Source organism: Haliotis rufescens, unplaced genomic scaffold (genome assembly GCF_023055435.1).
Source record: "Haliotis rufescens isolate VD_foot unplaced genomic scaffold, xgHalRufe1.0.p SCAF_105, whole genome shotgun sequence".
NCBI lineage: Eukaryota > Metazoa > Mollusca > Gastropoda > Lepetellida > Haliotidae > Haliotis > Haliotis rufescens.
Genome location: NW_025963786.1, coordinates 863,816 through 886,839, shown reverse-complemented (window position 1 = coordinate 886,839; position 23,024 = coordinate 863,816). Strand labels below are relative to the sequence as shown.

The 23,024-nt window shown below is 42.1% G+C and overlaps 1 protein-coding gene across 3 annotated transcripts in view; it reads right to left on the bottom strand.

The window, feature by feature from the left end:
* LOC124112721 (lisH domain-containing protein ARMC9-like) overlaps window positions 1–22,936 on the bottom strand; it is a 42,120-nt gene extending 19,184 nt beyond the window's left edge. For 2 of the 3 annotated variants that reach the window (XM_048392012.1, XM_048392014.1), the window contains exons 1-14: window positions 22,829–22,936; window positions 22,170–22,256; window positions 21,083–21,208; window positions 20,043–20,210; window positions 18,313–18,462; window positions 17,545–17,637; window positions 15,823–15,853; window positions 15,286–15,374; window positions 13,699–13,773; window positions 11,649–11,663; window positions 3,449–3,573; window positions 2,935–3,049; window positions 1,739–1,834; window positions 1,065–1,155 (exon numbers count right to left, since the gene is read on the bottom strand). In XM_048392012.1, the coding sequence (XP_048247969.1) occupies window positions 1,065–1,155; window positions 1,739–1,834; window positions 2,935–3,049; window positions 3,449–3,573; window positions 11,649–11,663; window positions 13,699–13,773; window positions 15,286–15,374; window positions 15,823–15,853; window positions 17,545–17,637; window positions 18,313–18,462; window positions 20,043–20,210; window positions 21,083–21,208; window positions 22,170–22,229 (1,234 nt within the window). In that variant the 5' untranslated portion in view covers window positions 22,230–22,256; window positions 22,829–22,936. The remainder of the gene's footprint in view (window positions 1–1,064; window positions 1,156–1,738; window positions 1,835–2,934; window positions 3,050–3,448; window positions 3,574–11,648; window positions 11,664–13,698; window positions 13,774–15,285; window positions 15,375–15,822; window positions 15,854–17,544; window positions 17,638–18,312; window positions 18,463–20,042; window positions 20,211–21,082; window positions 21,209–22,169; window positions 22,257–22,828) is intronic. The other variant, XM_048392013.1, reaches the window with a different exon arrangement.
* Between the last annotated feature and the right edge of the window lie 88 nt (window positions 22,937–23,024).

Genomic DNA, 23,024 nt, shown 5'->3' with positions numbered 1-23,024 from the left:
GTGGCCCAGTCATCTAAAGCACCGCACTTCACTGTGCGGAGTTGCGTCCCTTGGGCACGCCGGTTCCAATGATTGTGGGTTCGAATCCCGGTTCACCCCGATTATGTTTCTAGGTTTGTCAGCACCATACCCGTGCTCGTGGGTTTCACAAACGTCTGAGACCTGCATCACTTTGAGCATTCCTCCACAATAAGCTGACATCCCCTGATATAACTCACTCACTCCTTGTGGAGCACGTATATTTTGCAGACAAGTATCCTATCTTTAGGTCATGTATCAATACAAAAAGCATGGGCGGATACAGAGGGGGGTGCGGGGGTGCGCATTCCCCCTTTTTATTTCGAAAAAAATCTTTATTTCTGTATAAATTACCACCAAAGACAATAGATAGATCTTAATTGTGCACCCCCCCTTTTCAAAAAAGCTGTATCCGCCCATGAAAAGGATACGTATCCTATCATGTATCATATCACAACCTTACTAATCAGTAAGGGAACCACTTATCATATCCTTACGACATGTATCACTACACTACTAATCAGGGGATTTCAAACTAAGTGCTCGTGGTAAATTGGGAAGAGTATGAAAAATTGGGATGGTTTGAAAGTTTTTATTTTGTTACAGAGTGAATTTAACGCATCATTCAATAGTAAAAGTTAGCCTTCAAGGCTTTATAATTTTATTGATCATGTTATCAGTGAAATAGAAGTCACCTTCACAAGGTTAAAAAATTTGGAAAACATGACATTTTTAATTCAGGTTGGGTAAGTTTTACAGACATTTGACCAGAGGCCTAATATAGGATTGATTGTTTGTTAGTTATTGACGCACTCAGAAATAATACAGCTATATGATAGCATTCTGTACCAGACAATCTAGTGATTGACACCATGAGCATCGATCTATTCAATTAGGATATGAAGACATACATCAATTAAGTCAGCGAGCATGACCACCAGATCCCGTTAGTCCTTTCACGACAAGAATTGACTGCTGTGAAGCAATTCTAACCTGATCTCTGTTATGAAAGGAACATTGCTAGGAATGATAATACTACAACTCACCAACTGACAGAGAAGCAAAGGCATTGAAGAGTCGAGCCGTATACTGCTTCACGCTCTCGTTGTCTGATGTCAGCATATTCTCAACTGCTTGCTGGAATAAATACATGACAATATCATCAGGATGACATCATAAGTTTCTTTGAAGTCATTCTGATTATCTTTTACTGATATTCACCAAAAACTTAAACCAATTATGTGTGGAACAGTGTTTTTGTGGTGATATCCTTGAAATCTCATTTCTGATTGTAGAAGGTGGGGTTTAACGTCGTGTCCAAGATTATTGCACTTATATAGCGACGTGCATGCATGTGGATGTGTGGCTGCTTGTACTACTCCAGGCTGATGCCAATTTATAGTGCCAATATATTCCGCTCTCCGCCCAGACGCTCTACCACTTGACCATGGAGGTGGTCTCTGATTCTAGAATATGCACCAATGGCTGAAAGACTGAAGACAAAATCCTATGATCATTACTGGGAATCTGGAATCAGTAGAATTCTGCTTAAATGTAAAATTGTTAAACACACAAAGCAAATTTTCAATTGTAGCAAGTCATTTCTTGTTGTATCAGTCAAGAACTGCAAATTTTTGGAGTTCACTACTGTGATAGTGCTGAAATATTGCTTAAAATCTCACTAATTTGTCATAACCACAATATTTTAGATACTACGTACCCTGTATGGCCCATCTTTGGCACACCCTAACAAGTCATGCTGTATATAGGCTGACATAATCACATCCCTCTGGTCAACTCGAGATCGGGTTAACCTCTGCAAGAAAATGTAAACAATGTGATACAACAGATCATGGAGTAGTATGGAGTGAAACAGTCACAGAAGTTCATGGTGTTGCTGCTGTGTGCATAATCATGATAATGCAGAGGTCTATTCAATAAAGCTGTGTCTTTGGGAGTGTGTATTACATACAGAAAATGACTGAAACTGAACAAAATACTGTTTACATGTTAACATTGGAAATAGCATGTCAAACAATTATGTAATAAGATGCCTAGAATAATGGGAAATAAAAGTTGTAAATATCCTCATCTAGTACTCTTCATTTAAAGAACTTAAGCTCCATTGACATTTTGACCAAGTTTGTAAGATCTTGCTCCCTCAGCCAAGACTTAACCTGCAGTGAGATGATGCACATTGTGTTTATTGTACCGTTTTTTCTTGAGTATAGTGCGTACCCATGTATAATGCGCACCCCCCTCTAGCGGTTTCAATATTTTGGAAAAAAAGAAATTTGAATAATATGCGCAGAAAAAAATTACACCGTACCCCTTCAGCGAAGTCCGGCAAACGAAAGGGTGATGAGAAACTTTGCCAGTACAAATTCGAAATTTGAGATAAAAAATCACCAGACATGTTGATTTACCGTTTAAATTGTATTTTTTGTTCAGCAAGGCATTGTTTAATATCCAGGGATTAAGATTACCTTGTGTATTTTCTCGTAAACTAAGCCGGACACAGCAATCAGCTGTACACACGCTGTACACAAAACAGCATTTCCCCCCCAAAATGGCTCTTGTATGTCTCTTCAGAAGCCGATATTAAACCTCAAATCAGAAACTGCAGCAAATGTGTCAGTACAAATTCCGAACTTGGAAATTTATTTTTTCCAATTCATATTAAAATAGCTGGAATGATTGGTATGGCTTTGTAGAGCTGACTTGTATTTCACTGATAACAGAACCAATATAGGGGACAAGCCTTTAATGCTAAGTTTACATTAAAGCATTGAATGCAATGGTAAAATACCTCTGAGAAAATATGAATTCTAAAAAAATCCCATTTTTAAATACTATACAAAATTATTCCCCCAATTTGTCTGCAAGTGGCACTTAGATTGGAATTCTAGCACTGACCCATCGGAGAGCCTGCAGAAGGAGGGCCTTCTTCCTATCGGGGCCGTCCACCAGGTCCTTCTTCAGCCGCTGGTAGTCCAGCCCAGCGTACGTCTCCGCCTCTTTCGTTGCATGTCTGGAATAAAGAAAAACAGGAATATGCATCAGCTGTGAAACCAAACAGGAATCGTTCCTGTGTTTGTCAGCCTTAAAAACTTTGTGCTAGTCTGCTTAGTCTGCTAACTTGTTGCAAGAACAAGTAAATTCCAGTGAAGATAATCCTCACTGACAAGTAGCATTTGAGGGCTATAATTTTGAACCAGTTGTCGGGGCTTCAAATTGCTACAAATCGAAACTGAATAAAACTGACACCAAATGTAAACATAGTAAACAGTTTTGTCTCATTTACTCAGGACCAGCAACAAACACTGAGGACTTGGTAAATAATGTTAACACTAGTCCTCTGGACTTGTCTTGAATTTCTTATGATGAGGGGTGCATTCCCCTCCCAACCGATCCACACATTCCTAATTACCTTGCTGGAATAACAGAAGCTCTCAACGCCTCGCCCGCTGTTCCTGGCCTGACGAGGTCGACAGAGGTCCTCATGTGAGCGCTGAACAGTCGGGTACACAGCTGCTGGAGGTACTCTGGTGTGATCTGAAACATACGGCGCCGTGACAGGGGGCACAACTCTGTAACAGGGGACATAACTCTGTAGTAGGGGGGACACGGTGCTGCAGCAAGAGACATAACTCTGTAGTAGGGGGACATAGTGCTGCAGCAACGGACATAACTCTGTAGTAGGGGGACACAGTGCTGCAGCAAGGGACATAACTCTGTAGTAGGGGACACAAATTCTGTAGTAGAGGATACAACGCTGTAGCAGGGACACAGCCATATAGTAAGGGACACAATAACGTAGCAAAGGACACATGTCTGTACTTGGGGACACCACTCAAGTTCCTTTAGAGCATGTGACATCTTTATTACCCTACTGGTATCATCGCTGCCACCAGTGTGCAAGCTGTCATTACAAAAATATTGAAATTTCCCTTCTCACCCCAAATGAAGTGACATTGACATTATTGTTTATTACACATTAATTGAGTTATGCGATTGGGGCGAGTGAACAGTGTTTTTTCACACGTGGATTGATACAAAACAGCTGATTCTTGATTTGCGAAAAAATTCTCCCCCTTGAAACACGTCTTTAATATAATTATGGGTAATAAACAGAATAACCCACTCGGTATGAGTGATTACAGAAAATATGTCCCTCGTGCAATTAATGTTTGAAGTTCCTTGCTAAAGCTTGGAACTTAAATCATTAACTCCACTCATAACATATTTTCCGTGGGTTATTCTATAAGTATACCTTTGGAAATGCCATTACAGTGAATTGGGAAAAGGTTGACTACTGATTTACCACTTCCCACATGAATTTATGTTTGTTTGTATAATAAGATTGGTACGAGATTGCAGACTAATGGAAAAGCACCATATTATATTCTGACTATACTAATTACATGAAGGTTGAAATGAAGCAGGAATTCAAATTATCAAACAAAGAAAATAATTTAGCTGGGGGAAGAGTATTTGGTGTTACATCAGTCATCACTGGTTTGTAAACATAACGGTCAATCTGTAGCGAGTTCAACTCCCTGCATGGTTGTAGCCACCTATCACACTGGGAAGCTATGACTGGTGGCAGCAATAGTATAGAGAGCTCCAAGAAAGGCAATTGCTATGAGTGAGTGAGTTGGGTTTAACACCGCTTTTAACATTATTCCAGTTATATCACGGCATGTCAGCTTAATGTGGGAGGAAAGCCCGAAGTGATGCAGGTCTCAGATGATTACCACTTTGGTGAAACCCATGAGCACGGGTATGGTACTGACAAACCTAGAAACATAATTGGGGCGAACCGGGATTCGAACCCACAACCATAGGTTTCTGGCGTGTCCAAGGGACGCAACTCTGGACAGCGAATCGCGGCGCCTTAGACGACTGGGCCATCCGTGCCCCCGTAATTGCTTTGAGGACATAGGGGCCAAGGTCAAGTGAGGTCATGTGGCTTCATATTTTTCATTAAAAATTCCCCTAACATAAACATATTGGCACTTGAAAATCCAAACTTCCTTCCTGACAAATTGATAATATTGACTACAACGACATTAGTAATCACATTAAGGTTCTGCAGAGAGATATCATCCAACACTAGGTTAGTAGGTTACATAGGAACACAAAATAAGTACCATGATATTTGTGCATCGTGTTGATATGAGAGCACAATCTGGCCTCACAGTAATATTGGAACTGGTTAAACTTTGAATATTTATCGTGGAGAACACAAAATTCACATACAGATTAATCTTTCAAGTATCCATCATGTAAATATATAAGCAAAAACAACTCCTACAAGAAAACAGTGCAATAGAATGGCTTGAAACTTTCCACTTTTTCAGACCTTATTTAGATTAATTCAATGTTATTATTCCAAAAATATTCATTTTATGATCGCTATATAAGTGCAATAATCTTGGACGCGACGTTAAACCCCATTTCACCTCACCACCTCATTTTATGAACCTGAGCATTTTCTGGAACAATATATCTTTAAAACACTCATCCCCATCACACACACAAAACTCCGCTCACCCACCCCATATCAAATATTTTTCCCTTAACATAAATCCAATGCAATTCTGAGCTACCAATGGGTGAAAGTGATTGGACAAGATGGTCCTCTCATACAATAAATGGAACCACTCACATTGTGTTTTATTAAAGTCTACACATGATTGACAGCTGCTTGAATTAATAAATAGCTGCCAAACCTCCAAACAAGTGAAATTCAAGGGACCATTATTTTGGTGTTTAATAAAATACATTCAAGGGTTTTACAGATGGTTGTTGAAAATACAAGGGTTTTAAAAGTCATGTTCAAACCCTGATGTACTCAGGAAGGCATTTAATGTGTGTGTCCCATACTGGTTTTCACTACCATTTTGTAAAAGTATTCAGACTCACTCGAGGTCAGTTAAGTCATTCAAATAAGAGAGTGAGTTTAATTTTACGCCGCCTTTAGCAATATTCCAGCAATATCACGGCGGGGGACACCAGAAATGGGCTTCACACATTGTACCCATGTCGGGAATCGAGACCGGGTCTTCGGCGTGATGAGTGAACGCTTTAACCACTAGGCTACCCGACTGCCCCCATTCAAATAAGAGAGCAGCACATTAAATTCTTGATATGACAGTGTCAAGGACATTATCACAAGAACAAAACCAGTTTAGAATTGTATATATACATGTGCAACATATACTATCATGAAACCAACATATTCATCTGTTCATAACAAGGCCATTACTTCCATATTTGTTAGTTCACGGATCCACTGATCCTTTCCAAAATGGAGAAAAAATATACACTTGTTCAGTTTGTGGCAAATGTTTTTGAGTCTACTAGACCAAACTTAGCATCATTTCAGGTAGATTTCAGTGTCTTCATGCGGACTGATATTAGCTGAGCTGACTTGACACAACAGACTTTTACTTGACTCGGGGTTCGAACTGTTGGTTAAAGTTGCAGCCTGCTAATTTAGTTTGCACCGAAAACATAATATATGCAAAATATTTAATAAAATATGAGGCTCAATACGCCCAAAGAAATCAAGGATGATTCTGTTCTGTCCTTGTACATTAAAAACACTTTGCCAAAATTTGTTCTCTTAGTCATCTGTGTAAAGCTGATATTTTCCAAACTGAAAGTGATAAAAAATCAAAAGTACATTGGTAGACGTAAAAAATATGCGATCCAACGAACATAAAAGTAATGGCCAAAACACTCATGTCGCAAAGATAACCAGACGGATGACCTATCAGTAAAACATTTACAGTTTGTGTACAGGAACAGATGTGTCTAGTTACTGTTGACGAGAAGGTAATCGTTACTATGGTTACATCAGCATCTGTTAATGCAGTGGCAAGGCAAATGCTAACGTTTGAGAGTTGTTCACAAGTGAATGTCATGTGATTTTTAGGTTGTGTCTGTTTTGACATTCAAAACATAATTTCAGCATGTAAAGCAGGCATAGTTTAAAAACAGGTGCCTAGAAAAACAGCTTTACTGATGTACTAAAACAGGGGGATTGGGGGATGTGAGTTGATGTTTTACCAGTCCTGGCGCCATTGCATTCAAGTGAACACTAAGAACAGAACAAACTGTGAACAAACCATGTTCACTTTATGAGGAAAGGAGAAAACCACCACTGGACTATACTTTCATACGAGTTAGTGAGTGAGTTGAGTTAGCACTGCTTTAAACAGTATTACAGTTATATAATGACAAGTTAGCATTATGTAGGAGGAAAGTCTGAAGTGATTCAGGTCTTAGACATTTACCACTATGTTGAAAACCACGAGTATGGTTCAAGCCTAGAAACGTAACCAGGGTACATCTGGGATTAGCACCCATGATCATAGGATTCTTGCACACGGTGTGGTGTTATGTTGGGTTGTGTTGTGTTGTGTTGTGTTGTGCTGTGGTGTGCTGTGGTGTGTTGTGGTGTGTTGTGGTGTGTTGTGGTGTGTTGTGGTGTTGTGGTGTTGTGGTGGTTGTGGCGTGGTGTGGTGGTGTGTATGGTGTTGTGGTGTGGTGTGGTGTGTTGTGGTGTGGCAGTGTGGTGGTGGTGTTGTGGTGTGGCCTGGTGTGTGGTGGTGGTGTTGTGGTGTGGCCTGGTGTGTTGTGGTGTGGTGTGGCCTGGTGTGTGGTGGTGGTGTTGTGGTGTGGCCTGGTGTGGTGTGGTGTGGTGTGGTGTGGTGTGGTGTGGTGTGGTGTGGTGTGGCAGTGTGGTGGTGGTGTTGTGGTGTGGCCTGGTGTGGTGTGGTGTGGTGTGGCAGTGTGGTGGTGGTGTTGTGGTGTGGCCTGGTGTGTGGTGGTGGTGTTGTGGTGTGGCCTGGTGTGGTATGGTGTGGTGTGGTGTGGTGTGGCAGTGTGGTGGTGGTGTTGTGGTGTGGCCTGGTGTGGTGTGGTGTGGTGTGGTGTGGTGTGGTGTGGTGTGGCAGTGTGGTGATGGTGTTGTGGTGTGGCCTGGTGTGGTGTGGTGTGGTGTGGTGTGGTGTGGTGTGGTGTGGTGTGGCAGTGTGGTGGTGGTGTTGTGGTGTGGCCTGGTGTGGTGTGGTGTGGTGTGGTGTGGTGTGGCAGTGTGGTGGTGGTGTGTATGGTGTTGTGGTGTGGTGTGGTGTGGTGTGGCAGTGTGGTGGTGGTGTTGTGGTGTGGCCTGGTGTGGTGTGGTGTGGTGTGGTGTGGTGTGGTGTGGTGTGGTGTGGTGTGGTGTGGTGTGGTGGTGGTGGTGTTGTGGTGTGGCCTGGTATGTTGTGGTGTTGTGTTGTGGTGTGGTGTGTAGTGGTGTGGTTTGGTGTGTAGTGGTGTGTAGTGGTGTGTAGTGGTGTGGTGTGGTGTGGTGTGGTGTGGTGTGGTGTGGTGTGGTGTGGTGTGGTGTGTTGTGTTGTGTTGTGGTGGTGGTGTAGGTGTGGTGGTGTGGTGTGGTGTGGTGTGGTTAGGTGTGGTGTGGTGTGTTGGTGGTGTGGTGTGGTGTGGCGTGGTGATGCATCATGATGCAACGTGATGGTGCTGATGTGACGTGATACAATACTAGTGACGGTGCTGATGTGGTGTCATACAATACTAGTGAATCTACTGATTTAAGACAGACAGCTTGAAATGTGCTGTGATATACACACAAACAACAGGTCTGGTGAGATTCTTCTATCTTCAAATTGTATATGCATAAATACAGACACACCTTGTTAACTCGAACATCATTAACTAACAATAAGACGTAACATGACTGTCCCTGCACAATACATACCTCCAAAATGTGTCACAATACTCACGCCAAAAGAAACGTGAACCATAGAAACATGTAGAAAAGTATGTTCATTAAGAAGAGATGTTTCCAATGTGTACCAATTAATGACAAACCTGACAATCGATCAAGCGTTACCACAGCGTGTCTTTATTCTTATCACGATGTGCTGCACATGATTTCCAAACTTTACACACTAATCCTGCACAGGAGAAATGGTGCACCTCGAGTCATGGATCGCATGTGATACTTTCATGAGTATTGGTTCACACAAAATACCAGTATGTTCGTTTGTGCATCAAATCGATCTCATATCTCGCGAATATGAGTAAGTCTTCATATATCAATCTCATTAAAATCAGATCTTAGTTCTCGCTGCCGCTAAACAAAGATCTGAGGACATCCCATTACAGGTCACATCAGACCGACCTTGCGCGAACTTTGACCGACCAATGGAATGACCAATCAGAAGGCAGCTTTCTCGTGCTTTAAGGCACTAATTTCAAATTGGCGACTATGCTTCGAAACATATTTTGACAAATTCTCGATTACAAATTTGAAAGCTAAACATAAGAACATTCTGGAATAGCTAATAGATGGTCTAGATTGTATGGATTCAGCTGTTAAACCCGTAACCATCGTTCGGAATACCCCGTGTTAAAGTTTTCGAAATTGCATGATTAGAAATCACATTCCGACTGTCACTTTCATAATCTGGTAAGCGACGCTCTGATTGGTCAGATGAAAGGTCGTTCTGACGTGACCCCTAATGGGATGTCCTCAGATCTTTGTTTAGCGGTAGCGAGAACTATAAGGTCTGATTTTAATGAGATTGCATTATATATTAATCAGCATGTATGGTATTCACGTTTCTTTTGATGGTGAGTATATTACCACTGTGGTCTACAAACCTACAAACTACTGGACACTGATCCTAGGGTCTCCAGGACATTGAGTTAACAAGGTATGACTGTCGTGAAGAACTGACGCTTCAATGTCAAGCAAACAACTGAATGTAGCATTATTAACATGCAACACAATGAATCAATGCATTGAAAAAGCCAAAACATAGCATGCTTACTATATAACCTTCAGAAAAGCCTTCCCACAAACTTAAAATATATTACAATTCCGTCCGTAGATTTTAAGCTTTGAATGCAAGGTCTATCATTCTATTTACAATTCAAGAAGGAATTTTACATCACAAACAAGAAGCCCCTTTAAAACAGCTTATCCATAAATAGATCTCAATGTTGAAGAATGACATTACGTTCAGTTGTTGAAGGACATTCTAAGAGTGGACAAGGCAATCAGGCCTTGCTGACAAGTCTCTCAGCTAAATACAATGATATATAAATATATATGTATTAGTTACTTCATTATGATTCCCAAACTGAAAGGCAATAGTTTTATTGGCATTACTAAAACATAACTGATCAAAACAATACCAAATCATATCTAACAAACATTTAGCACAATCTGTAGTTTACAAAATGAAGTACTACCATTTCTACTTGAATCCAATGTCTAGAAGCCTTACAGCATGTACAGCGGGTTAATTGTGTCAATAGATAACTTCAATAAAAAACGAACCTCATGGTTTTTGTAATTAGTTCCCAGATCCAGGACTGAATATATAGGGCTGGCTATCGACACAGATCATAGAGATTGATAATTGTTAACTAAATATCGATCAATTATCGATAAATAATGGAGAAGTATCTTCCTAAAGAAATCAACATATTTCACTCCAATGGGGAGTTGTGGCACATTTATTCAGGGATTACTTTGTGGACATTTGAAATATAACAAAAAGAAGTTACTGTTAATTTCCATCTTCAGGAATTAACATTATTGACAATTACAAGTCCGATTTGGTAAACCTAAACTTTATTTCATCACAATAGTTTGTGTAAGGTACTATCGAAGACACAAATTTTCTTATCGTTATTCGTTAATATTTATTCCCATCGATGATAATTCAGATTATAGATTTTTTGGGCCAGCCCTATGAATATGAGAAATGTGCAATAAAATCAAAACATGAAAAAACAGCTGAGTTTCTTCCTTGAAAAGTCTGACAATTAACAGTAAATCCTCTGAAGCAGATCAATAACAGAAAATATCCAAGAGGCATTTTCGTTTTATTTCATTTTAATATTTCAACAATACTTTTGAGATCTCAACCAAATTTCTTTTATTTCTGATGCCTGATACCTTGATGTTGATGTTTAACTTTGAAATCTTTATACCCATGAAGATCTGGGGTAGAATAGGTCTTCAGCAAACCATACTTGCCGTAAAAGGCGACTAAGCTTGTCGTGAAAGGCGACTAACGGGATCGGGTGGTCAGGCTTGCTGACTTGGTTGATGCATGTCATCGTATCCCAATTGTGTTGATCTATGCTCATGATGTCAATCACTGGATTGTAAGGTCCAGACTCCATTATTTATAGACCGCCGTCATACAGCTGGAATATTGCTGAGTGCGGCGTTAAACAACAAACAAACAAACAAAATTTAAATCTTTTCACCAGTTAAAGAAGGCCCAATGATTGATGACCGTTATAACCTTGTACATAAACAATTCAAATCTAATTGCAAATGAAAACATACTGAGATCTAAATGCTAAGTAACACACAAATATTAGTTCATGCAAAAATATCAATTGAATGTTGCAGAGAACATGAAGAAAGAAAAGATTTGAAATTGATGAGATAAAAAATCTCAAACACATTCAGATGACAAACTGAAATATTCTGCAACTTTTCATACACACTGATTTTATTTAGTATATAACTGTGAAAGGCTAAAGAGAACTAAGATGCTACAGCAGAGGTGTTGAGAGATCATACTTACTGTCTTGGAACTTTCCTGAAGAGTAATATTAGTACAATAGGCTCATCTCAGTCAATAAGTATTGTGCATTGTGTGCAGTTTGGCATAAAACAGGTGTGTTTAGCTGCAGAGAATTATCATAATATACTGGATTCATCTAAGGAACTGACCATTTAATTATGGCTGTCAGGGTGCTGGTGGGTTTGGGGGAAGGGCTGGTAGGGTGTCTAGGGGCTTGGGCAGGGTGTCTAGGGGTAGGTGGGGCTTTTAATGAGATCGTCTGATTGTCTGGGAGCTGGGCTGGGTGTCTTGTTGGGCTGGAGCTGTGGCAAGGGCTGGGGCTGAGCTGGGTGTCTGGGAGCTGGTTGGACTGGGGCTGGGGCTGGGGCTGGTGCTGGGGCTGGGGCTGGGGCTGGGCTGGGTGTCTGGGAGCTGGTTGGGCTGGGGCTGGGCTGGGGCTGGGCTGGGTGTCTGGGAGCTGGTTGGACTGGGGCTGGGGCTGGGGCTGGGGCTGGGGCTGGGGCTGGGGCTGGGCTGGGTGTCTGGGAGCTGGTTGGGCTGGGGCTGGGCTGGGGCTGGGGCTGGGGCTGGGGCTGGGTGTCTGGGAGCTGGTTGGGCTGGGGCTGGGCGGGGTGTCTGGGAGCTGGTTGGGCTGGGGCTGGGGCTGGGGCTGGGCTGGGTGTCTGGGAGCTGGTTGGGCTGGGGTAGGGTTGGGACTGGGGCTGGGGCTGGGCTGGGCTGGGTGTCTGGGAGCTGGGCTGGGTGTCTGGTTGGGCTGGAGCTGTGGCAAGGGTTGGGGCTGGGCTGGGTGTCTGGGAGCTGGTTGGGCTGGGGCTGGGGCCGCGGCTGGGTGTCTGGGAGCTGGTTGGGCTGGGGTAGGGCTGGGTCTGGGGCTGGGTCTGGGGCTGGGGCTGGGCTGGGTGTCTTGTTGGCTGGAGCTGTGGCAAGGGCTGGGGCTGAGCTGGGTGTCTGGGAGCTGGTTGGGCTGGGGCTGGGGCTGGGGCTGGGTGTCTGGGAGCTGGTTGGGCTGGGGCTGGGGCTGGGGCTGGGGCTGGGGCTGGGTGTCTGGGAGTTGGTTGGGCTGGGGTAGGGCTGGGTCTGGGGCTGGGGCTGGGGCTGGGGCTGGGCTGGGTTTCTTGTTGGCTGGAGCTGTGGCAAGGGCTGGGGCTGAGCTGGGTGTCTGGGAGCTGGGGCTGGGGCTGGGTGTCTGGGAGCTGGTTGGGCCGGGGCTTGGGCTGGGTGTCTGGGAGCTGGGGCTGGGCTGGGTGTCTGGGAGCTGGTTGGGCTGGGGCTGGGGCTGGGCTGGGGCTCGGGCTGGGGCTGGGACTGGGCTGGGGCTTGGGCTGGGTTGGGTGTCTGGGAGCTGGTTGGGCTGGGGCTGGGTGTCTGGGAGCTGGGGCTGGGCGGGGTGTCTGGGAGCTGGTATGGCTCGGGCTGGGGCTGGGGCTGGGGCTGGGGCTGGGCTGGGTGTCTGGGAGCTGGTTGGGCTGGGGTAGGGCATGGTGTCTGGGGTCTGAGAACTGGGGGTCTGTGTGTCTGGAATCTGGGGGCTGGTGGAGCTTTTAATTTATATACAAATAATTCCAGACCTCTCCCAGAATATCAAATGGTCTGCTCCTAACCATTTCCATACACATATTTAACAACTGGCTTAGTCATGCATCTGAAGCTTAGAACACGCAAGCTGCATATGTCTTTTGATCATATTGATACAATCAAATTTATGGTAGAACTATTAAAGTTGATTGTTTTGGTTGGAACAAAATATGAAAAGCTTACATACCGTGCTATTCATAAGTATTAGAATGATAACAATTGAGGCAAAGCATTATGCAATATCTACAAATAAATTCCACAACCTCATCTAAATGAACATTATGTTTTCTATTTCAAAATGTTAAAAATAATATCCATGTGCCCAATATGAGTAGTAAAAATCAACAATTAATATAATGCATAAAACAAGTGGTGTGTGTCACTGATCAAACAATTCAAAACATGCACAAATCGTACTTCATTTGCTTATGAAATTATTTCTTCAATATTAGTCTTAAAGGCAGCAAATACTCACAGGCTTCCCCTGGACAGTTGACTCAAGGGCATCTACGAGATCGGCAGTTATTCCTATCAGGTTATGGTAGTCAGCCTGGAATATAGCATCAGTAGCTGCTGTAAATGATGAAATCAACACACCTCTGCTCACATCTTCCTTCCCGAGGCAAGGGAGTTAACTGACTGTAAAAGTCCAGTTCGTAAATAACATGGATTTCAACGTGTAGATTTCAGTCGACTGCAGGATTCGCAGACAGTTTATACCGTTAACTGGGCATGGATATTTGATTGGTCATTAGGAGGGGGATAGAAGGAATATAACTCTGGTGGTGCTATGATGGAGCCCAGAAATTCCAGCCTACTTCGGCAAGGGTGAAAACTGGACTTTTACAGTCAGTTAACTCCCTTGCCTCTGGAAGGGAAGATGCTCCCTGAATAACCATAGTAACCTACCTCCACTACCACTATAGTAATCCTGACAATTACTCATACGATATGTAATACATATAACTGGTACTTCTACTCTACAAAAGTCCCCAAGTTTAACATTGAAATCTCCATCTGAGAGCATGTGTACGCTTTCAATGCAGTAAGAAATAGATCATGGTAGCCTGACCAGCCAAACTATTAGTTGTTTAGCCTTAGCAATTTATCCATGCCTTCAGCCTCCAGCAAGAGAAAGATCCATTCCTCTAGCAGAAGCAACTATCCATGCCTCTAGCAGAAGCAACTATCTATGCCTCTAGCAGAAGCAACTATCTATGCCTTCAGCAGAAGCAACTATCTATGCCTCTAGCAGAAACAATTTCCATGCCTCCAGCAGAAGCAACTGTCCATGCCTCTAGCAGAAGCAACTATCCATGCCTCTAGCAGAAGCAACTATCCATGCGTCCAGCAGAAGCAACTATCCATGCCTCCAGCAGAAGCAACTATCCATGCCTCTAGCAGAAGCAACTATCCATGCCTCCAGCAGAAGCAACTATCCATGCCTCTAGCAGAAGCAGCTATCCATGCCACCAGCATTAGCAACTATCAATGCCTCTAGCAGAAGCAACTATCCATGCCTCTAGCAGAAGCAACTATCCATGCCACCAGCATTAGCAACAATCCATGCCTCTAGCAGAAGCAACTGTCCATGCCTCTAGCAGAAGCAACTATCCATGCCTCCAGCATAGGCAACTATCCATGCCACCAGCATTAGCAACTGTCCATGTCTCCATCAGAAGCAACTATCCATGCCTCCAGCATAGGCAACTATTCACACCTCCAGCATAAACAACAATCCATTCTCTCAGCATAAGTAACTATCCATGCATTCAGGATAGGCAACTATCCACGCCTCCAGCATAGGCAACTACCCACGCCTCCAGCATAAACAACAATCCTTTCTTTCAGCATATAAGCAACTATCCGTGCCTCCAGCAAAGGCAACTATCCATGCCTCTAGCAAAGGCAACTATCCATGCCTCTAGCAAAGGCAACTATCCATGCCTCCTGCATATGATGACAATGAGACACTGTTACCACCTCAGTGCGTGCAATAGGGTGCTGTCTGTAAATGTGTCTTCCAAACAGGGAGTTAGAAGTAAGACACTGATGGCTTTACCTGAACCCTGCTGTGGCGTCTCATGTACGTGGAGGTCTTCTTCTCCGCATCTATCAGCTTCTGCTGCAGCATTGACATCTGATGTATACCTGCAATAATACACCAAAGCTGTATACTCCCCAGGGAGCTGATAATTAGAGGTGTCATTTAATGGAAGTTTACTATTGATATGTCAACTCAAAAGTTTCATGATATAATGATTAATAATAAAATTAATCACTCTTTCCACAGAGTGAGTGAGTGAGTGAGTGAGTGAGTGAGTGAGTGAGTGAGTGTGGTTATACGTCCTTGTAGCAATATTCCAGCAATATCAGGGACACCAGAAATGGACTTCACATGTGGTACCCATGTAGCGAATCCAACCCGGACCTTCGTTGATGCAAGAACACCTTAACCACTAGGCTACCCAACCGTCCCTGACACCACTAAGGAGCCTTGTGGGTAGAATGTGTGGCTACATGTTTGTGGCATTTCAGCCAGGGTAGCAGTCAGTCAGGTTTAAAGCTACAGGTCTATGAGGAAAATGTGACAACTTACTTTTGCTTGAACCTGGACCACCTCCTCCCCTCTGCGGTATGGTCAAGGAATGGCACTCAATGTATTCTCTATTTCTATATTTCATCCAAATAAATATCATTAGGGATGACATGTTAATGAATTGATGCAGGCCTCAGAGTGAGTGAGTGAGTATGGTTTTACACCGCTTTTAGCAATATTCCAGCAATATCACGATGGGGGACACCAGAAATGGGCTTCACACATTGTACCCATGTCGGGAATCGAACCCGGGTCTTCGGCATGATGAGCGAACACTTTAACCACTAGGCTACCCGACAGCCCCTGCAGGCCTCAGATGTTTACCATTTCGGTGTAACCCACAAGCGCGGGTATGGTGCTGACAAACCTAGCCGCTTGATTGGGTGAACTGGGATTCGAACCCACGATCATAGGCTTCTGGTGTCTCAAGGGTTGCAACCCTGCACAGTGAATTGTGACGACTCACGCGCCCACCGCGTTCATGTACAACATGACACACAGTTGAACATCTAACTTGTCCAAAAAAGAACATACTAAGTATCAACAATATCCATGACACATGGAGACTCTTGAACAATATTTCTACATCTCAGTATGTCAACATGACACCCCATGGATGAAACCCTCATGCACAGGCTTAGTTCTGACAGACCAAGGATTATGATCAGGGTAATTCTGACAGTCCAAGGATTATGATCAGAGTAATTCTGACAGTCCAAGGATTATGATCAGAGTAATTCTGACAGATCAAGGATTATGATCAGGGTAATTCTGACAGTCCAAGGATTATGATCAGAGTAATTCTGACAGTCCAAGGATTATGATCAGGGTAATTCTGACAGTCCAAGGATTATGATCAGGGTAATTCTGACAGATCAAGGATTATGATCAGGGTAATTCTGACAGTCCAAGGATTATGATCAGGGTAATTCTGACAGTCCAAGGATTATGATCAGGGTAATTCTGACAGTCCAAGGATTATTATCAATTCTGACAGATCAAGGTTTTTGATCAGGGTAATTCTGACAGTCCAAGGATTATTATCAATTCTGAAAGATCAAGGAATATGATCAGGTTAATTCTGACAGACCAAGGGTTATGATCAGGTTAATTCTGACATACCAAGGGTTATGATCAGGTTAATTCTGACATACCAAAGGTTATGATCAGGGTAATTCTGACATACCAAGGGTTATGATCAGGGTAATTCTGACATTCCAAGGGTTATGATCAGGTAATTCTGACATACCAAGGGTTATGATCAGGGTAATTCTGACAGATCAAGGATTGTGGGTGAGGTGAGGTGAAATGGGGTTTAACGTCGCGTCCAAGATTATTGCACTTATATAGCAACGTGCATGTACGTGTGTGTGTTTTTGTGTGTTTATAGTGCTAGCTCACTGAAATACCATGCCGCAGTTTAACATGAATACCCCACTCAGACACAGTATACTGACTCCGAGCCGACCAGTCCTTGTTTTAGCCCCTTAATGCCAAGCGCCAGACAGGGTAACAACAAGTACCATCTTTTAACGTCTTTTGGTAGGACGTGGCCGGGGATCGAACCCCAGACCTTCTGCTCTCCGGGTGGACGCTCTACCACTAGACCACGGAGGCGGTCTTCAAGGATTGTGGGATTCAAACACAGAACCAGTGGGTCCAGGCTGCTAGGGGACACAGCTATGCACAGCCTATTGTTATAGAGGACATTCTTAAGGATACGTATAAATCGAACAGCCGTGGTTGTGGTGTGGAGTTTAAAGCTAATGTCAGGAATTTGTCCAGTCGAACTTCAAGGTCCTTCATCCAACTGTCCTGTAATGAAAACAGTTGTTTGCTGGTAATAATCTCTTGTCTTAATCATCTGATATAGTAAGTCTTCCCAGGATATATGTAACCTCCTTTATAAACATTCTTTAAATACTTATTCAGTGAGTTTGGTTGGTTGGTTGGTTTGTTGTTTAACGCCGCACTCAGCAATATTCCAGCTATATGACGGCTGTCTGTAAATAATCGAGTCTGAACCAGACAATCCATTGACTGACGTCATAAGCACTGATCCATGCAATTGGGATACGATGACATGCATCAGCCTAGTCAGCGAGTCTGACCACCCGATCCTGTTAGTCACCTTTTACGGCAAGCATGGGTTGCTGAAGACCTATTCTACCCCGGATCTCCACGGGACTATTCAGTGAGTGAGATAGTGAGTATGGTTTTACGCTGCTTTTAGCAATATTCCAGCAATATAACAGCAGGGATATACCGATTCAGACACAAAAATCCTGAACAGCTCAGAAAACAAAATACTCAATATGAGGTTGAATGAAACATAAGGAATGGTTATCACCAGTTATATCACAAATCCTTTAAAAAAAAATCAAGTGAGGTAGATAATAAAATGTGAAATCTTGAACCACAAAAAGATCTATTCATAATCTTTAAAATTTAAAAACAAATATCACCTCAACAATGAAAGTCACAACTCACCGAAAAAAGTTCCTTGTATGAAGGGTGCTCCTTTGGTTTGGGGACAAACGGTAGAGCATAGAATGGCAGGAATTCTGTAGTCTGACTCAGAGTTGATCCTCTTGACTCAAGGTATGTCTTGAACTCCCCCATGTTCATTTCAACTTCAGACTAGGAACACAAACAGGAAATGTAACAATCTACAGTGAAATCTAGTGATGTAAGGGAGACAACTCTCTACCCCAGAGGTTCTTACTCTGTTGATACATGAATCAGATCGATGTTCTCGTCACTTGTAAGTATAGTCTAGTTCATTTTCTCGAGGAAAGGGTGTTAACTAACCTTATAAACCTATTCATTTGGATCGCTATTAAGTAAGAGACTTCTTTCTATAGGCATTAAAACCTATTATGAGGTTTTACTTTCCAGTCAGGTTAAATCTCATAAACAGGGACGTTGTAATGTCCCTGGTATTTTATGTAATGTCCTGGGTATTTTATTAATATAACTTCCGTTCAGATTGTAACATGTAATGAAATGTAAAATCAAATGACAAATGTTTTCTTTATATTCCCGAGGATCGAACTCGCAACCTTCATATCTGTAGCCCAGTGAGTGTACCACGAGGCTACAGAGGTGTTGATAAGCCTCACTGGTTTTTAGAATGTCCTTTTCAAGATCCGTACGCCAGCAACAGATATTTTACCCGCGTTTCCTAAGGTTCATGGAAAGTATGTTCGAAACATAAAAATGTTGATAAATGTTGTTTTAAGTTTCTTTTTTCGGTTTATAAGCTTCGCCCCCTTGGTTTTTCCCTCTCCCCAGGGCATGCTCTGTCTACCAAAGCCTCGTGAGCGTGTTTTCTCCAATACATAAAAGTCCAGTTTCCACTCTTGCCAAACTAGGCTGGAAATCCAGAGCTACCCAGACTTACGAGTCTATCCATAGTCCAATCAAAATCGTGTAACAAACTAGACATCCGGTTCATAAACAACATTATTAACATGCAGATATTGGTCAGCTGCAAAACTTGTGTACTGTCAACTGGGTGTTGACAGACATTTCCCAAATGTTTTCATGTTTCTAATCAAGGTGCTCAAGTGATTTGATGCACTTCAGGAGGTAAGATCTGTTTTATTACAATATTGATTATCGAACAGATTGTCTTGACTGGGCGTCACCATTTTGTTTGCAACATGGGATGGGAAAGTTGGAATCTGATTGGTCAGTGGGAGGGGCATAAAAGGGACATCACACATAATAGCCACTGATGGTGCTACGATTGATAACAAAATTCCAGCCTCATTTGGCAAGGGTGGAAACTGGACTCTTAAAGTGAGTTAACTCCCTTGCCTCAGGAAGATGGGTATTGTTACATTGTGGTAGCTCTTCATGGTACGTATGGTACAGTGTGAAAGTCACTGGAATGATGTGTCAGTTATATTAATGGATGCTCATGAATAACATAAACTTCAAGAAGTGAGTTGTTGTCCATCACTATCAAAACAAGACTAAGACCAATCCGGTAGCTCTGTCAATTCAGGCTCAAATTTGTGGTTCCGAATTTACTAAGTATAATCTGTCTAATCTGGACTTCCTTCACTCCAGAGAACAAACTGAAATTTGGGGATAAAGGACTAATTTTCTCATGAAATTGATGCTACATAATCCAGATTAACTTTTCACACATATCACTTGCATGTCCAGTAAGCTTTTCACATCTGTACTAACATATTTCAATAAAAGATTACCTGTGGACCTTTGTGCTTCATGGGATACACAGCAAAATAAATATTGAGGTAGAACTCCAATTTCTGGGCCACTGAGTCCTCATCCCGTATGGATGATGGCAGGAAGTCTGTCCACTGCTCAAAGAAAATCCTCCGCTTTCCTTGATGAAAATGATCCATCATTTCATTCTGCAAAAACAAGTAGATGCAGGGAATTATCTAGACCTGCTCAGAGGCTAATATCCGGCCCCAAGTCTGCAAGATTTGTCAGTAAAAATTCCCAAATGGTCACTTAAATATTCCTATTTCATGTAAATATACTTATAAGTAATGTGATGGCTTGGTCGAGGTGACTCGCATTTCACTGATAACAGGACCAACAAAGAGGAGTGAGTGAGTGAGTTGGGTTTAACGCCGCTTTTAACAGTATTCCAGTCATATCACGGCATGTCAGCTTACTGTGGGAGGAAAGCCCGAAGTGATGCAGGTTTCAGACGTTTACCACTTCGGTGAAACCCACGAGCACGGATATGGTGCTGACAAACCTAGAAACATAATTGGGGCGAACTGTGATTCGAACCCACAATCATAGGTTTCTGGCGTGCCCAAGGGACGCAACACTGCACAGCGAATCACGGCGCCTTAGACGACTGGGTCACCCATGCCACCCCTAACAAAGAGGAAGAGGCTTAAGTTTACATGACTGTATTGAATGCAATGCTAACATACCTCTGAAAACAAAAACTCTAAAACACTTCAATTTTGAACAAATATCAATGTTTTCCCAATTAGCCTGCCAAGGGGACTTAATTAGTCTGGAATCCAAGATAAACCCCCGGACATTATGGTTTGGATAGTTAGCTACAACCAGCATCAGATATGTGACACAGATCTGATGTTGACAAGGACATTTATCATGTTCATCTGTGTTATTAAATAACTTGAAAAAATGTTCAAGACATTATGGATGACTATCAGGCAATGTCCAAGAAAATGAGCTGATCTGAAGCTCCATCCATTTATGACAACACTTACACATACAGTTTCTTTCATTGACTTACTTGAACAGTTTGAAGTTTCTTGTTGGTCTTGGGTCTGACATCTTGTGTACTGATTGGTTTTCCCTTCTCACTACACTCAGCTTCAAATGTGCTGACGGTTCTATCAAAATCTCCAAAACTCAGATACTGAAAGACAGGAGAGTAACAATGTATCTATCGATGTATTGCATTGTTTGCCGGGTTTTGCCCTACAATTGTACCAAATCAATAGTGAGTGACTGAGTCGGGTTTAATGCCATTTGAGAATAATATTCCAGTTATATCACAGCGTTTCAGCTTGAAGTGTTGAAGTGGGAGGAAAGCCTTAAGTGATGCTGGTCTTACAACGTTTACAACTTTGGTGAAACCCACATTGGCTGGCTGACAATCCTATAAATATAATTGGGGCAAACCAGGATTTGAGCCCACGATCAAAGGTTTCTGGCATGTCCAAGGAACTATAATATCTACAGGAAGTTAAAAATGCCAATAGTATTGTCGATTATATGTATAACAATTGATAGTTTCAATAGTTGCAATATGTTATAAATATATAAAAAGTAATATGGTAAGCACTCAGTTGGATAACAAATACATACAGAAAAACTACTGTAAATCTTGATATTAACGCGAGCGTGAATTAAATGCGAAAAATGCAAGTGGTGTTTGCTCGCATTATTAAATATCGCGTTCAGCGCTAATAAGCGGTGCTATTTGGTGTGTGATTGGATTAATGTAAGGTTGGATTAAGGTGAGGATTTTCCTGTAAACCCGACAGAGGACATGTTGTTTAGATATAAATCCACTGATGCTTGAGAGGAGGGGGTGTAGCATTTGCATTTTTGGCTAGTCGCATTCTTTTGGAGACGAATTAATTTCACGTTTTACAGTATTTAACAAGTTATGAAAATTGAAGTTTCTATTTGTTCTATGGTTGCTGTGAGCCATGAGGGGGACCAACAGTCAATACAAGACCCTGCAGCACAGTTCTCGGCTACTTCTAGGCAACATTTTACACAGGCAGGATGTCTTAAGGAATTACCTTCATGATAATAACCCTGAAACAATTCTAATATTGACATGACAAAACTTGAAAGCAATGTCTCACCTCTCTAATGATACCGTTCAGCTCTCCCTCAAAAGCCACAACTGACAAGTTTCCTGACATGTCTCGTCTGTATAACGGGATCAACAGCTGAAATAAACATATTTGACACAGTTTAATGTTATAGTCACACCAAAGCAATATCGCTGTTATTACATTTACGAGATTGACATCCTAGGCATGTCATCGATGTATTGATAAATTCTTAATGTTAATACTGTATCAATACAAATAGATTAATATCGATACTATATTCATAATTCACTGCCATAGAAACATTTATTTTTGTTAAGATTACCAAATTTAAGAAAGACAATAAGAACATGAAGGAGGCAGAAAATTCAATGATAAACATAAATGGATCAACCTAGACTAGTTCATATAATTTTAGATGATTAGTGGCAGGTCTAGATAGGAAATTTATAGATATAACAATATATCTTAAGCAGAAGTTGTGCACTGAAAATTTGGATACAAAACTTTCCAATCTATGACATCCCTAACATATACATCATCAAAAGTCTCATTTTTATTATGCATTCTGCCAGATTATGCGGGTCTGTGCTTGTGGCAACGGTACATTTTAGTATAATGATAAACTTCCGAGATCGTAGATTCTCCGCGTTGTTTTTTCAATCCGACAACAATATTTGGCAACTTACACTTTACAGCAATTCATGTCAATCTAGTTAAATCCTCGTAATCGGCTTATATATCCGTCTGACAGCTGTTTACAAGAAACGCGCTCTTGGAATCCAATAAACATCATAAGACCGCAGTTAATGTTAATGGGGTCGGGGCAAATGTAATGTTGATTATTTTAATTATGACATATTTTAACACTGTCGAATCAGAAAC